This window comes from Papio anubis, chromosome 4 (genome assembly GCF_008728515.1).
Source record: "Papio anubis isolate 15944 chromosome 4, Panubis1.0, whole genome shotgun sequence".
Taxonomy (NCBI): Eukaryota; Metazoa; Chordata; class Mammalia; order Primates; family Cercopithecidae; genus Papio; species Papio anubis.
This window is the reverse complement of record NC_044979.1, coordinates 177,554,861-177,568,494: the sequence shown is the minus strand read 5'-3', so window position 1 is coordinate 177,568,494 and position 13,634 is coordinate 177,554,861. Positions and strand designations below refer to the sequence as shown.

The window sequence follows — 13,634 nt, the reverse complement described above, 5'->3', positions numbered from 1 at the left end:
GGACCTGGAGCCAGGTCGGCCACCTCGTGGGTGCCACACACTAGAGGCTCAGAGTAGACCCAGGACCCACTGGCCCAGAGTCACCTGCAAGGGGAGATGCTGGAGCTCATCTGTGCACACGGAGGTGCAAAGGCCTCAGGCCAAGAAAACCTGCTTTCCCTACCTGGGCTCCCTCTGTCCTGGGAGCCCTGCAGCCCGTCCAGGACCCTGAAATAGAGTGTTTGCTAGGAACACAGTCCCTCCAACAGGGGAGTTCTGACTAATGCCACCCAATGCCCCCGAAACACCCACCCATACATACACACTCACACACATGGACAAACACATCCACACATGCTCAACTCATGCACACATGCACATACACACATTCTCACATTCACACACTCACACATTCATACATGCATGCACACCCACACGCACATAAGCATGCGATACACATGCATGCACACACGCACGTACATACAAGCACAGCCATGCATACATACATACACATTTGCATACACAGATTCACACATGTACACACATTCACACACATACACACATTCACACACATGCACACCCCTACATACACAGACATATTCAGACACATGCACACAGGCACAGATGTATACTCGCACACACACACTTTCTCACACACACACTCTCATATCCACACACAACTCCTTGGCTTTCCTGCCTCTTCCTATCCTGCTGCCTCTCCATCCTGTCTGTGCAGGGAGCAGTTTTAAGCCCCGACTCTGGAGCCTGCCCCAGCACTCAGCACCAGAGTCCCTCCTGGGTGGACTCACAGCTCCCTTCCAGTTCTGGGGTGCAGGCTGGTCCCTGGTTGAGAACTCAACCCTGTCCTGACCCCCCTTGCTGGGTTCCCCTCGGGGTGTAGAGTCTTGCCTGGCCCTCCCCTGTAGAGGCCCATGCGACCTAGAGCCCCCTGCGCCCTAGCGTGCATCCTGAGCCTGGCTCTCCTGGCCTTACGCTCTGCATGACGGTCCCGCACTCGCTCCAGCCAGCCTCCAGGAGCACGTGTGTGCCATTGCTGTGGCTCACGTTGCAGGAGGGGTGGCTCAGGTACAGCGAGGACTCAGGGATGGATTCCTGCTGCAGGAAGCGCTTCTGGATGGCGACAACCACCTTCTCGATCTCACAGAGCACCCTGACTGCTCCCGTCAGGTTCAGCCGCCGGGGCAGGCCTTGTGGGGTGGGGCTGGTGTCTTGAACAAAGCCAGCCTTGGTCCCTGCTGTGGTGAGAGGCCTCTCTGGGCTGGTGGCCCAGGTTTCGTTGCCATGAGAGTCATCTGCAAGGCACAAGGAGGAAAAGGCAAAGAGTGGCTCTGTGATTGGGGTTGGCATGGAGGGGCAGGGGTAAGGAGCAGACTGGAGCTGCCCTGCACTCTGCACCAGCCACACCTGGGAACCGCATGTTCCAGCCACAACTACATGTGTGCACGCACACACACATGCACACACATACATGCACACATGCATACACGCACATGCACATGCGCACGTAATGCACACACATACACACATGCACACACATGCTCACACATGCACGTACACACATATGTGCACACATGCACACACACGTACACACATGCACACACATATGTGCACACATGCACACACACACATGCACACACATGCAAGTGTTGCGTATCTCCACCAGCTCAGGGAGCCAGGCTCACCATGGGCCCCCGAGGGCCAAGGACCGAGGGACCTGATGCCAGGGATGTGCCAAGCCAGTGGACACAGGGTGAGTCTCCTGCTCTCAGAGCCCTGAGTCTGTTCTCTAAGATGGGGTAATGATGCCTCCTCTTGAGGTCCTTGTGCCCAAGTTTCCCACTCCAGCTCCCTTCTTGCCCCCAGAGCAGGTTCAGTTTCAATGCCTAGGAGAACAAGGGGGCCCGGAAAGGCTTCCGATCCACCCACCCGTTCTCGGGGTGCTCCCTCCCTGGTCTATATGGAAGCAGACCCCAGACACAGCTCCGCGCGTGCCCTGCACCCTCCTTCAGCAGTGGCTCCGGCATCTGTGGGCCTGGTTTGTGCCTTCTTTTATCTCAGAGTGGGGCTCGCCCAGCCCCAGCACCCTGCAGCTCCACCCAGCTCACTCCTGTCTCCAGGCTGTAGTCCAAACCACTGCTGAGGCCTTCACAGTTGGCTGCTGCCTCACCCGCCTCCCTGGGCAGCCTGCTTCCTGCTCTCTGCCACCCATCTCCTGCAGGTACCTGCTTGTGAGATCATGCCCGTCAGCAGCTCTGTTCTCACCACGGCACCCACCTACCATGCCCTGCCATCCCCACTGGGTGCCGTCTTAGCTATCCGTTAAGACCAGCTTCGAGACACCCCTTCCAGGAAGCCCTCCCCGGCCACACTCCCTGGACTGAAGCAACTTAGCCTCCTCTGTGCTTTCTGATTCTACCTCAAGCAGGACACGTTCTACAGCCCCCTGGATACTGCCCTCACTGGTATAAACGTCCACCTCCCTTTACTTGACGCAGATTCCTGGATAGCAGTGGGCATCTTGGGGTCAGCGCTAAATCCACTAAGACCCCGTTTTTCAGGAAAAGAGCTGAGTGGAAAGAGTGGCCGAGAGGAAACCTTCCCCTTGTGTCGCGTGTCCCACGGCTGCGTGTTTCACAAGACGGTCGCTCAGCATCTGCATGTTCACACCTCATGTATGTGTGTATTTTCTCTTCATGGATGTCAGAGCTAGCTCTCGGAGAGATAAGGCACTGCCCAGAAGCCTGGACACGTATGAAAGAATGGGAAGGAACGTGCACACGCATGTACACACACATACACATACACCTCACACACACACGTGCACCCACATCACACGCAGGAAACTTCCCCAGGACACAGAAATATGACCTCATAGGGACAAGAAGCCCTTTGCATGTGAATGTCCTTAAATAAAACTGATTATGAGATAGTATTCCAGAAAAAGAAACGCTGACATCATTACCTTCACAGGGTCTGCCAGAATATTCCACAGGGAAATCGGGGGCTCCTCTCTCACAGCTACAAGTGAAAGACCCGAGGGTGTTTCGACAGGATGTCCCGGGCACACAGTCGTCCTCCTTCCTCTCACACTCATCGTAATCTGCCAATATTTAGAAGACAAAACAGAAGAACATCCCTGGGGTCTTGCGGGCTCACAGAAGCCTCAGGGGAGAGTGCATCTCCCAGACAAAGCTGGAAACTCCAGCCAGAGCAGACTGCGGTGAAGCTGGCCAGTTCTGGAGAGTACAGGAGGCTTCCTGCCGGTGGGGCTGGGAATGGCTAGGGAGGTCTGCAGGGGCTCTTCTGGAAAGAGGATTCTGGCCCAGAGCTGGGAGGGAGATCTGGGCAGAGGAAGGCCAACCCTTCAGTTCCCAGGAGTGACCAGGAGATGCACAGGCCCTCAGACCAGGCCGCAAGCCCAACCCTGGGCAGAAGGCCCTCAGGCCATTTGCCTTTCACCATGATGCTTGGTTGATTATTAACAGCAAAACAGGTTTACTACAGAATATGGACAAGTACCAGAAAAGCATGACCGGGGCATGTTGGCATGTGGACATATTTCCTTACGGCCTTTCAAAATACAGGCATGCTCTGAGAGCATAGCTTGCCTCTGCTACCACCTAGCTCCATGCAAATCCACAAACCTCGATTCTCATCATTGCACAACAGCCCAGGGCAGGGACACCTGGTAATTTAGCACCTTCTCTGTAACTGGATGATTGGGACTTCCAACTCTTTTGCTTTTAAAGTAACACTGAAGATGAACATCTTTGTATGTAAACTATGGTCCAAACTGAGATCAAATTGGGATATTTCAGAATCTGATATTTCAGAATCAAGGTGGATGGCCACTTTGAAAGCGCTTGATTTATATCACCAAACTGGTTTCCAGGAAGCGTGAGCAAATCCTTCTGCCACCAGCAGTCTGTGCAAACACCTGCCTCACTACACTTTCACCAGTATTCATGTCAGCAGTAAAAAGACCTTTTTTTGCAATTTGATGGGCAAAAAGTGCAACGCGTTTTAATGGGGATGTCTTGGGTTACCACATCTTTGTTAGTCATTCATATTTCTTCTTTTATACCTTGTCTGTGTAGATCTTTCGTGCATTTATCCATCAAGTTCTTAATATTTATCATCTATTTGTATGATCTCTCTATATATTTGGGATACTAACACTTCATCAAATTATTGAATTTTTTTTGTTTACTTTGCTTTAAAATGGTGCCTTTATTTTGATTTATCTCTGCATGTAGTCAGTATCTCATCCTTTTCCTCTGAAAATCGTATTTTCTTTGAGAAGTCCTTCTTATTCTAAAAATCAAAAAATTAACATTAATCTTCAATTTTTAAAAGGTCTTTGGTTTCTGATACATGTAACTATAAGCCATTCATCATCTATTTTCAAGTATGATAGGAGAAAAGAATCTAAATTTTCTTTTTTTTTCCCTGCTTTTCTCATTAATTATTTTTACTGGGATCTCCTTGGGAACTGTGCTTGGGAGAGGGTCTGGTTGCAGAGAGGGATGCGTCTGCCCTCAGCCCATGGAAACAAGCAGCAGGGGAGCAGTAGACCCCAAAAGAAAGCAGCACCCCTGGGCATCTGCAGGTTTACCCGAAGGTGTTTTCAACACTTCAACTTTTACAAAATTATAATCACAATAAGAGGGACAGAGAGGGTCCTGTCTATTTCACATCTTCATCTAATTTCGGGGGAAGAAGGACTACATGGGCACAACACAACATCTTTCAAAAGCGAAGGGTAGTGGCTGCGCTCTGGCTGCCTCTGGTTCCGGAACATGGGAGAAGCTCAGTCCCATCCTCTCATACCCTGTATGAAGGTGTTGCCTCTGATCACCTCCAGCAGAGGCGCGGTCTGGAAGGCGGTGAGGAATGCAGCTGACACCTCCTGGACATCCACATCTGCGATTATCAGCAAGTGAAACTCCACCACGACGCTGCCATTGGTGACGCCGACGACTTCCATCCTGACCCCGCCGGCGTCCATGTGCAGACGCAGCGTGGCTGGCAGGGAGCCCCGCACCTGTGAGGAAAGAGGCCATGTGAGGAGGTCCCCACGCTGAGAGGAAACAGATGCCCGTCTCAAGGCGGTTCCTCCTGCCAGTCTGCCCAGCAGCAGGGCTGGCCCATAGCACAAAGGTAAAAGCCACAGGTTGGTTCTGGGCCCCTTTCCTGTCTGCCATGTTTTCAAGCCCAGTACAAATGCCTGGGAGTGTCTGTGATATGAGAACAGCCCTTGTTTCCCCCCAAACCAGCAAACAGCTTCAGAAAAATGCCTGTGGGGTAAGTATAGGACTTGGGACACAGGCAGAGACCCTACCTCATGGGGCTTACAATTTGCTGGGGGCTCACAAGGGCTTCTAGAACCTAATACTCCTGGTTTGCAGCCACCGAGGGCAGGAGGCTGAGTGCGGGGTCGTGGGGAGGGACACCACTCCCACTGCCTTCTCTGGAACAGCCCTTTTGCTGCTGACACTGCAGAACATGTCCCCTTTCATTCTCCCTCCCTGCCTGTCCCCAGACTCTTCCTGTGAGCATTTCCAACATCCCTATTAGGACAGGGGGTTCCTGCCCCCAAATGTCCCACTTTCTACTCTGTCTCTTTGGACAGAGTCACACATCACACACTATATGATTCCACACTAACCCATCTTGGTCAAAACACCTGAGGCAGGAGAATGGCGGGAACCCGGGAGGCGGAGTTTGCAGTGAGCAGAGATCGCTCCACTGCACTCCAGCCTGGGCGACAGAGTGAGACTCCGTCTCAAAACAAAACAAAACAAAACAAAAAACACCCAGACAGGCAAACAATCTTATAATGAGCTTCGATCATCCTCAATGCAAACCTCCTATGGAAAGGGCACCTCCAGGGTTTGTCCTCACAGGGGCGGTGGCTCAGGGCCCAGGTCATGGACTCACTCCCCAGCTTCTGGGCCGCCAAGGTGAACAGATCCATTGTCCCTCTCAGAGTCTGCGGACCCCAGGGAGAGTGCAGCTGCCCTGGGTTGGCTCAGTAGATGACTGTTGTGACCATCTTCACAATCAGATATTCCCTCTCTCTTTCTCTCAGAGGAATCTGTCATAGTCTTGGATTAATGTGACCTTTAGCTGCATTTCAAACCAACCTCTAAGCAAAGTTTCAGGCCCCTTGCTAGGAAGTGGTGAAGAGCCAGGGACTGAGGCACGCAGCTGACACCTCCTGGACATCCACGTCTGCGGTTATCAGCAGGTGAAACCCCCGAAATTTCTCTTAACATCCTACTTCTGTGATTAAGTTGTGTAACTATTTGCTGTCCTGAAATTCTAGGCAAAGAGAAAAACAACATCCCCAAAAATGGGCAAAGGAAGAAATGGTTCAAAGAGGAAAGATTAATCAAGAAACTTGGGAAGGAAATGGAGCTGCCTCGTTTGACCACTAGAGCCAGGTGGAAGGATTTGGTGTTTGCTGTTTAATATTGTAACTACTATTTAACCTTATCAATGAAATCACATTATTAATCAAACCATATTGTTAATCAAGCCATCAACAGCTCTTGAATGCACAAACCAGGAGCTGGGAATGAGCTAAGCCACCGAGGCCGGTCCCAAAGGCAGCCGAATCTTCTCATCTGTGGGTGAAGCGCTGGGGTTTGCAGCCCTGGTACGATATTAGCATGACAGGCCACTAGGTGGCGATGTCATACCTCTCTGTGCTGAGCCTTCAACTCCCAGATTCAAGACATCTACAATGTGAGATTCCACGCAAACAAAATCACTAGATTATGGCAAGGGCACTCCCTCTACCTCAAAAAATCCACAAGAAGGCACGTCACTAAACGGTAACAGACAGCGTCTCAGAGAATGCTGAGGGGATGGCAGGGAGGAATGCAGGAAAGAGCAGGAAAAGAACTTTCTCTGAGGCAGGGGCATCGCAGCACTATTTATAACAGACAGAGGCGGGAGCCGCCCAGTGCCCTCAGTGAATGAATGGATGAGCCTGCATGGGTTATGTCCCAGCCATAACAAGGAATGCAGTGCTGACACATGCTGCCACGTGGATGAAATCCGAAAACCTCATTTTAACTGAAAGAAGCCAGACACAAAAAGTCACATATTGTACGATTCTTTTTCTGTAAAATGTCCACAATGGGCAAATCCATAGAGATAAAAAGCAGATTAGTGATTACCAGGAGCGGGAGGAAGTGGTGAGAGAGAAGAGAATGACTTCCTTTTTTTTTTTTTTTTTTTTTTGAGATGGGGTCTTGCTCTGTTGCCTAGGCTGGAGTGCAGTGGCACGATCTCAGCTCACTGCAACCTCTGCCTCCTGGTTTCAAGCGATTCTCCTGCCTCAGCCTCCTGAGTACCTGGGATTACAGGCACCTGCCACCACGCCTGGCTAATTTTTGTATTTTTAGTAGAGACAGGGTTTCGCCATGTTGGCCAGGCTGGTCTCAAACTCCTGACCTCAGGTGATCCACCCGCCTCAGCCTCCCAAAGTGCTGGGATTACAGGCATGAGCCACCGTGCCTAGCTGGGAGTGACTTCTAATGAGGTTTCTTTTTGGGTGATGAAAATGTTCTGGAATTAGTGGTGATGGTTGCACAATTTTGCAAAATAGTCTAAACCATTGAATTGTACAGTTTAAAAGTGTAGATTTTATGGTCTATGAAATAAATCTCATTTTTTATAGGTTAAAAAAAAAAACATGGAGGGACTTTCTGCTTCATAGGTTCCACAACTGAAAACCAGATTTCACTGGACGGAAAAGCATGTGAAATAAGGATGCAGCAGAGGAAGAGCTGTGCCTCCTGTCTGCTGACCGTGTCTTTGCCAGGGCAGATCCAGAGACACTCAGGGAGCCAGGCCAGAGCTTATAGTCCTGGCTTTCTTCAGAAATGAAGAGCTCATAGGACCTACAAGTCAAATTCCTTGTTGGATGAGACTAGAATTTTTTTTTTTTTAATACAGGGTCTCACTCTCTTGTCCAGGCTGGAGTGCAGTGGGATGATCTCAGCTTGCTGCAACCTCTGCCTCCTGGGTTCAAGAGACTTTCCTGCCTTAGCCTCCTGAGTAGCTGAGATCACAAATATGAGCCACCACGACAGGCTAATTTTTTGTATTTTTTTGGTGGAGATGGGGTTTTGCCATGTTGCCCAGGCTGGTCTTGAACTCCTGAGCTTGGGCAATCTGCCCGCCTCTGCCTCCCAAAGTGCTAGGATTATAGGCGTGAGCCACCGCGCCTAACCTAGAATTCTATCAGCCTTCCACCCTTTCTCTCCTGAAAGGAATTAAGGGCTGATATCACCAACTCACCGTCCTGAAGAACAGTTCTAGGAAATCTCGATACTCCTGGCTGCTTGCGTTGTGAAAGGATTCTGAGTATCTGACATTTGCGATTCTGACCTTTCCAATGAGCTTCCGGGCTGCTGCAGGATGGAGGATAAGCACATTTGGAATGTATTAGATAACAAAGTAACATTTCAATATTAATAAGCGTATTTTCATGTCTGTGAAGAGCATCATACCAAGGCCGCCCTGTGTTCTAGAAAGAAGGAATAGTGCCAGGGCTCAGTGACACAGTCCATCAGATGCCAGAGGACACAGGACAAAGCCTGAACACAGTGGGAGAACTTTCCAGAGGATGGAGCCAGCTCAGCCCCTGCAACTGTGTCCTCAACACACACACCCTTCCTTCCTTGCTGCCGTTACCCATGCTGGGGCATTCAAACAATTTACCAGCAAGCTGGCATGACTTGAAGCATGTGGAGGCACCATTAAATAACTTTGCCAGGGCCACAGGTACAAACTGGGCTGTCCCAGGTAGACCAGGACTTAGAGCCCTGGCCAGGCCTCTGCTCAGAGTGCACAGGGCCACAGGGTGCCCAGGGGTCTTGTTTAGAGCCAGCCCTTCTTCCTTCCCCAGCAGCCCCACCTCCCCTCATCTATGGGCAGTCCCTGTTTTGGCATCATCTGTTCCATCTGAATCTTTTCCCTCCGTGGAGGGCTTCTAGGAGTATGTGGCACATAAATGTGGTCCAGGAATGTCGCCACCCCCTCCTGGCCCTGGCATGGCAGCCACCCCAGTGTTCAGTCAGTCCCTCACCAAATATTTGTGAAGCACCTGCCATGTGCCAGAGGCATTCCAGACAGTGAAGGAGAAAGACACAGCTCTCCCCTCAGGGGGCTGAGAGTCCATCTCCCCAGAGCTTCTCACTCGGGCTTAAGACAAACCACAGAGCCATTCTGCTATGCATTCCTGGGGGAACCCCAAACTCTCCATCCTTGAGATCATTTTTGTGGCTGCCCCTGAGGGCCTCCGGTTCAGTCTCCATGGCTGGCACGGGCAACCCAGTCTGAAAGCCATCAGTAGCAGGACAGGTGCACAGGTGAGAGCAAGTATAAGCGTGCCCACATGTTCGGGGTCCCCCATGCAGCCTGTCCCATCCAGAGCAGCTGAGACCTTCAGCGGCCCAACTCTGGTTCTCAGACCCCAGGGCCACCCTGTCTGACCGTCCAGCCAGCACTGATCTCCCTCTTCTCCAGCTGCTTATGAACTTGCACAGTTCACGTCATGCACTCCCTCTGTTCTCTAATTTCCCAGGCCATGGCTGATTAGTACTTTAAAGCACAGACATAGAAGTTCTCAACTTCTGTTACTGCATCCCAATAGGCCATCTTATGCCTCCCTCAAGGGGTGTGCACCCCACCATGCAGACCACTGCTATCAATGCTGCCCACGGTGTGAAAACCATCTTACACCTCCCTCAAGGGGTGCGCACCCGACCGTGCAGACCACTGCTATTAACACTTGGGAAACTGCCACGGTGTGAAAACCAGCCTGCAACATCAGACACGCCCTTGACTATCCAGGTAAGGTACACATAAGAAAATACCCAGGTGGCGACGCTAATGAAAAGAAAAGAGGAATTTCATCCAAATACATGTAATATGGTCACCACCCAGCTTGAACGCAGTGGAGTCTATGTTTGATTCATTATTGCTCAATTCTTTAGTTTGTGACCCCAGGCTCTGGCGGGCTGCTCACAGATCATCCGTGTGACTGCCGATTGTCGGCTGATGTCCTTCCTGAAAGCCAAGTCCTCTGAGACTGTTGAGATCAGAGGGAGTGGATGCAGCTCAACAGCTGAGTTGCTTCCCCAAGAGGACACAGGGGAGCCACACCCGCAGCCTACCAGGCACAGCCTGCAGCACTCTGCCGCCGCCTCAGAGCCGGCGGGTTGCCTAATGCCTTTTCCTGAATAAGCCGCCTCCTGCCTGGCCGTCGTTGCATGCCTGCTGAAGCCAGCCAGATGTCCCTAAGCTGAGAGGAACAATGACACTTAGCAGCCCACAAACTAATCCAGCTCTCTTAAGCCTTAACCCACGGAAAGCCTTTTTCATACTTTTTATTCCTCTCTTTAAAAACAAATGGGAGGCCGAGGTGGGTGGATCACGAGGTCAGGAGATCGAGACCATCCTGGCTAACACGGTGAAACCCCGTCTCTACTAAAAAATACAAAAAAACTAGCCGGGCGTGGTGGCGGGCGCGTGTAGTCCCAGCTACTCGGGAGGCTGAGGCAGGAGAATGGCGTAAACCCGGGAGGCGGAGCCTGCAGTGAGCTGAGATCACGCCACTGCACTCCAGCCTGGGCGACAGAGCGAGACTTCGTCTCAAAAAAAAACCAAAAAACAAAAAACAAAACAAAACAAAACAAAAAACCAAATGGAAGCCCATTACCTGTCCTCACTTTCAGATGAGCTCTGGCACCTTCTTTCCCACATGCTTTGGCCACGATCTCAACCAGGTGCAAGACGCCAGGCTCCAGCCCCGACACCGTCACACTCGTGTTCCAGGTCTCCAGGACCACGGTGGGGCTCCATGCGGAAGTCAGAGTGAGCTGGAAGGCGGAGTCCAAAGCAAGACCTGCCTCCCACGCTAGGTGGAAGCTTGTGCTGGTCACATTGGAGACCATGATCCTCCCAATGGAGACGGGAACTGGGAAGTGGAATAGAAACACCAAAATTAAAAATCAAGCCATTTCTAGGAGAAAAGAAGCCTCGCCCAATGCCAAAAATCAAATTCATCACCGTGGGGACATGAGCGATTTGCAGGTGATGGCCGCCAAAGTGATGGTTGAGTAGGATCCTGTACAAACCTCCCAAGCGCGGGCTTCCTGGGTCTGCATCCTTGCCCCTCCTCAGGATGATAGCAAATGGCTTCTGGTTTGGTTTTGTTTCAGCAAATGGCTCATATACATCCCTGAGGCCCCTGGACCCCCCAAAATGAAGGCCTCTTGAGCAGGTTCTTGGTGGCGCCTCAGAGGGACCGTCTACTCTTGACCCCTGGGTGGATTTACCCAGGATCCAACTAGGGGTCGATACTGGTGACAATGCTGGCTAGAGAACCATTCTTACAGGAGGACCTCAGGGCCCTCGGTAATACTGACTTACATGGGCTTAAGAGTTTAGTCTTAGAGCCTGCTTAGCAGAGGAAATGCATTGAGGAAGATCACATTTAACAGTTCATTAGCATGAAATCCAGAGGCAGACTAGCTCTGCAAGCTCACAGGGCTGTCATGGCCGAGACCCAATTCCTGCAGAGAGCTGCTGTGACTCTCCTGAGATGTCACCTGGGGGCTTGGTGATGGCTCAATCTTCTACAGGTAACATGGAACTGCTGGGGTTACGGTATGACTAGAGGTGCAGAACAGCTGAGGGGTGCAGGAACCCTGGATGTGTAGAGCAGATGAGGGTACAGAACACTTAGGGGGTAAAAAACAACTGGCGGTGTACAACAGCTGACAATGCAGAGCATCTGTGGAGGTTCAACGTCTGGGGTGAAGAGCAGCTGGGGAAGTACAGAACTGTGGGTGTAGAACAGCGGAGGGAGCACAAAGCAGCTGGGAAAGTGCAGAACACCTATGGAGGTGCAGAACAGCTGGGGAGACACAGAACAGCTGGGGAGACACAGAACAGCTGGGGAGATGCAGAATCTCTGGGGCGTATAGAACAGCTGGGCAGATACAGAGCAGCTGGGGAGATGCAGAATCTCTGAGACATATAGAACAGCTGGACAGATACAGAGCAGCTGGGGAGACAGAACCACCGAGGAAGTGCAGAACAGCTGGGAGAGCCGGGGGTGCACAAAAGCTGGGGTGCAGCCCACTTTGGTGTGCAGAGCAGCTGCAGGGCTGCAGAATGCTTGGCAGGATGACGGAACAACGGAGGGGTGCAGAACAGCTATGGGAGGGCAGCATTACTGGGGGGTGCAGAGTTGTTGTGGGGGTGTCATCACACTGATTGGGGCTGGGGCAGGCGGGGGCACAGCTCTGCTAGGAGGCAGGACAGCGGGGGTGGTCAATGCCTCAGGGGATGGCTCCAGTACCTAATGCGACAAGTAAGCCGCAGTGCCTGCTCCTGAAGGCAGACCTCTGCCCCAGCGGCTGTAGACAGGGAGCCCTAAGACATGGGGAAGAGAGGGCTGGGACAGGCAAGGGGACCAAGCTGTCTTCCTAACTCAACCAGAAACCAGCTGCTGGACACCTCCGTTTCCTCACGCACAAGATGAGGCTGCTGCCTGAGCATTGCTAGCAGCCTGCGACTCCACGGCTGTGGGAGCTTTGCCACCAGAGGCTCACACAGGCTATGGGTCCTATTAGTCCTAGTCCCCATGCACCATTCGAGGAACTCACCACAGGCGGGGGTCTTCAGAGGTGTGAGGGTGGGGGTCGATGGCAGGTCGACAGAACCGGAGGGTCCACTGTCCTCATTTTGCAGCCACGTGGGATTCAGAAGTGTTTCCCATGTGGAACGGGTGGCATGCCACATGACGTGGCCGGTGGGGTCCTCAGTAGGGGAAGGCCAGGAGGGTGGCTCCACGGTGGAGTTTCCCAGTAGCTGTCCAGGGAGGGCCAGTGGGCCATCTGTGGCCCCAGGAGGGAAGCTGTGGGTTGACCCAGGAGCCTTCGGGGAGGAGGTGGTGCCTATCACCCCAATAGTGTTCCTATGACCGGGGCTCACCTGCCTGGTGCTCGCCTGGCTGGTGCTCCCCTGGCTGGGGTTCACCTTGCTGGGGCTCCCCTGGCTGGTGCTCCCCTGGCTGGGGTTCACCTCGCTGGGGCTCCCCTGGCTGGTGCTCCCCTGGCTGGGGCTCCCCTGGCTGGGGTTCACCTCGCTGGGGCTCTCCTGGCTGGTGCTCCCCTGGCTGGGGCTCGCCTGTCTGAGGCTCCCCTGGCTGGGGTTCACCTCGCTGGGACTCCCCTGGTCCATCCCCAGACCCAGGGCAGTGCTGGGCGCCTCCTGCTCTTCACCTTTTCCTGTGCTGTTCCGGTCATACCCGACCACACTGCTGCCTCCTCTCCTGGGCGGGGGCCCTGGGGCCCAGTCCTGGCCTGCTGCCGGGGTGCCCTGAGGGTGCCCAGGGCTGGGTGACAAGGTGAAGTTCTCTAGGCCGAGGGCTGCTGTTCCCATGCCAAGAGCTGGGGCCGTTACCCCTGTCGCCGCAGACAGCCCATTGTCCGTGGGGCTCACCAGGTCACCTGCCAAGAAACATCCACTGTCAGAGCCTGCTGGATCCCACCCATGACTAAGAGCCTCCCAGGAGGGCAGCACAACTGTCCAGCAGGACTGCTGTG

General features: G+C 52.7%; 1 protein-coding gene across 1 annotated transcript in view; it reads right to left on the bottom strand.

The window, feature by feature from the left end:
* Positions 1-13,634, bottom strand: part of UMODL1 (uromodulin like 1) — a 62,939-nt gene that overhangs the window by 13,567 nt on the left and 35,738 nt on the right. Inside the window, exons 11-16 of the mRNA XM_021935485.2 lie at positions 12,693-13,538; positions 10,739-10,996; positions 8,314-8,426; positions 4,831-5,044; positions 2,963-3,100; positions 973-1,292 (exon numbers count right to left, since the gene is read on the bottom strand). Coding sequence (XP_021791177.2) covers positions 973-1,292; positions 2,963-3,100; positions 4,831-5,044; positions 8,314-8,426; positions 10,739-10,996; positions 12,693-13,538 — 1,889 coding nt within the window. The remainder of the gene's footprint in view (positions 1-972; positions 1,293-2,962; positions 3,101-4,830; positions 5,045-8,313; positions 8,427-10,738; positions 10,997-12,692; positions 13,539-13,634) is intronic.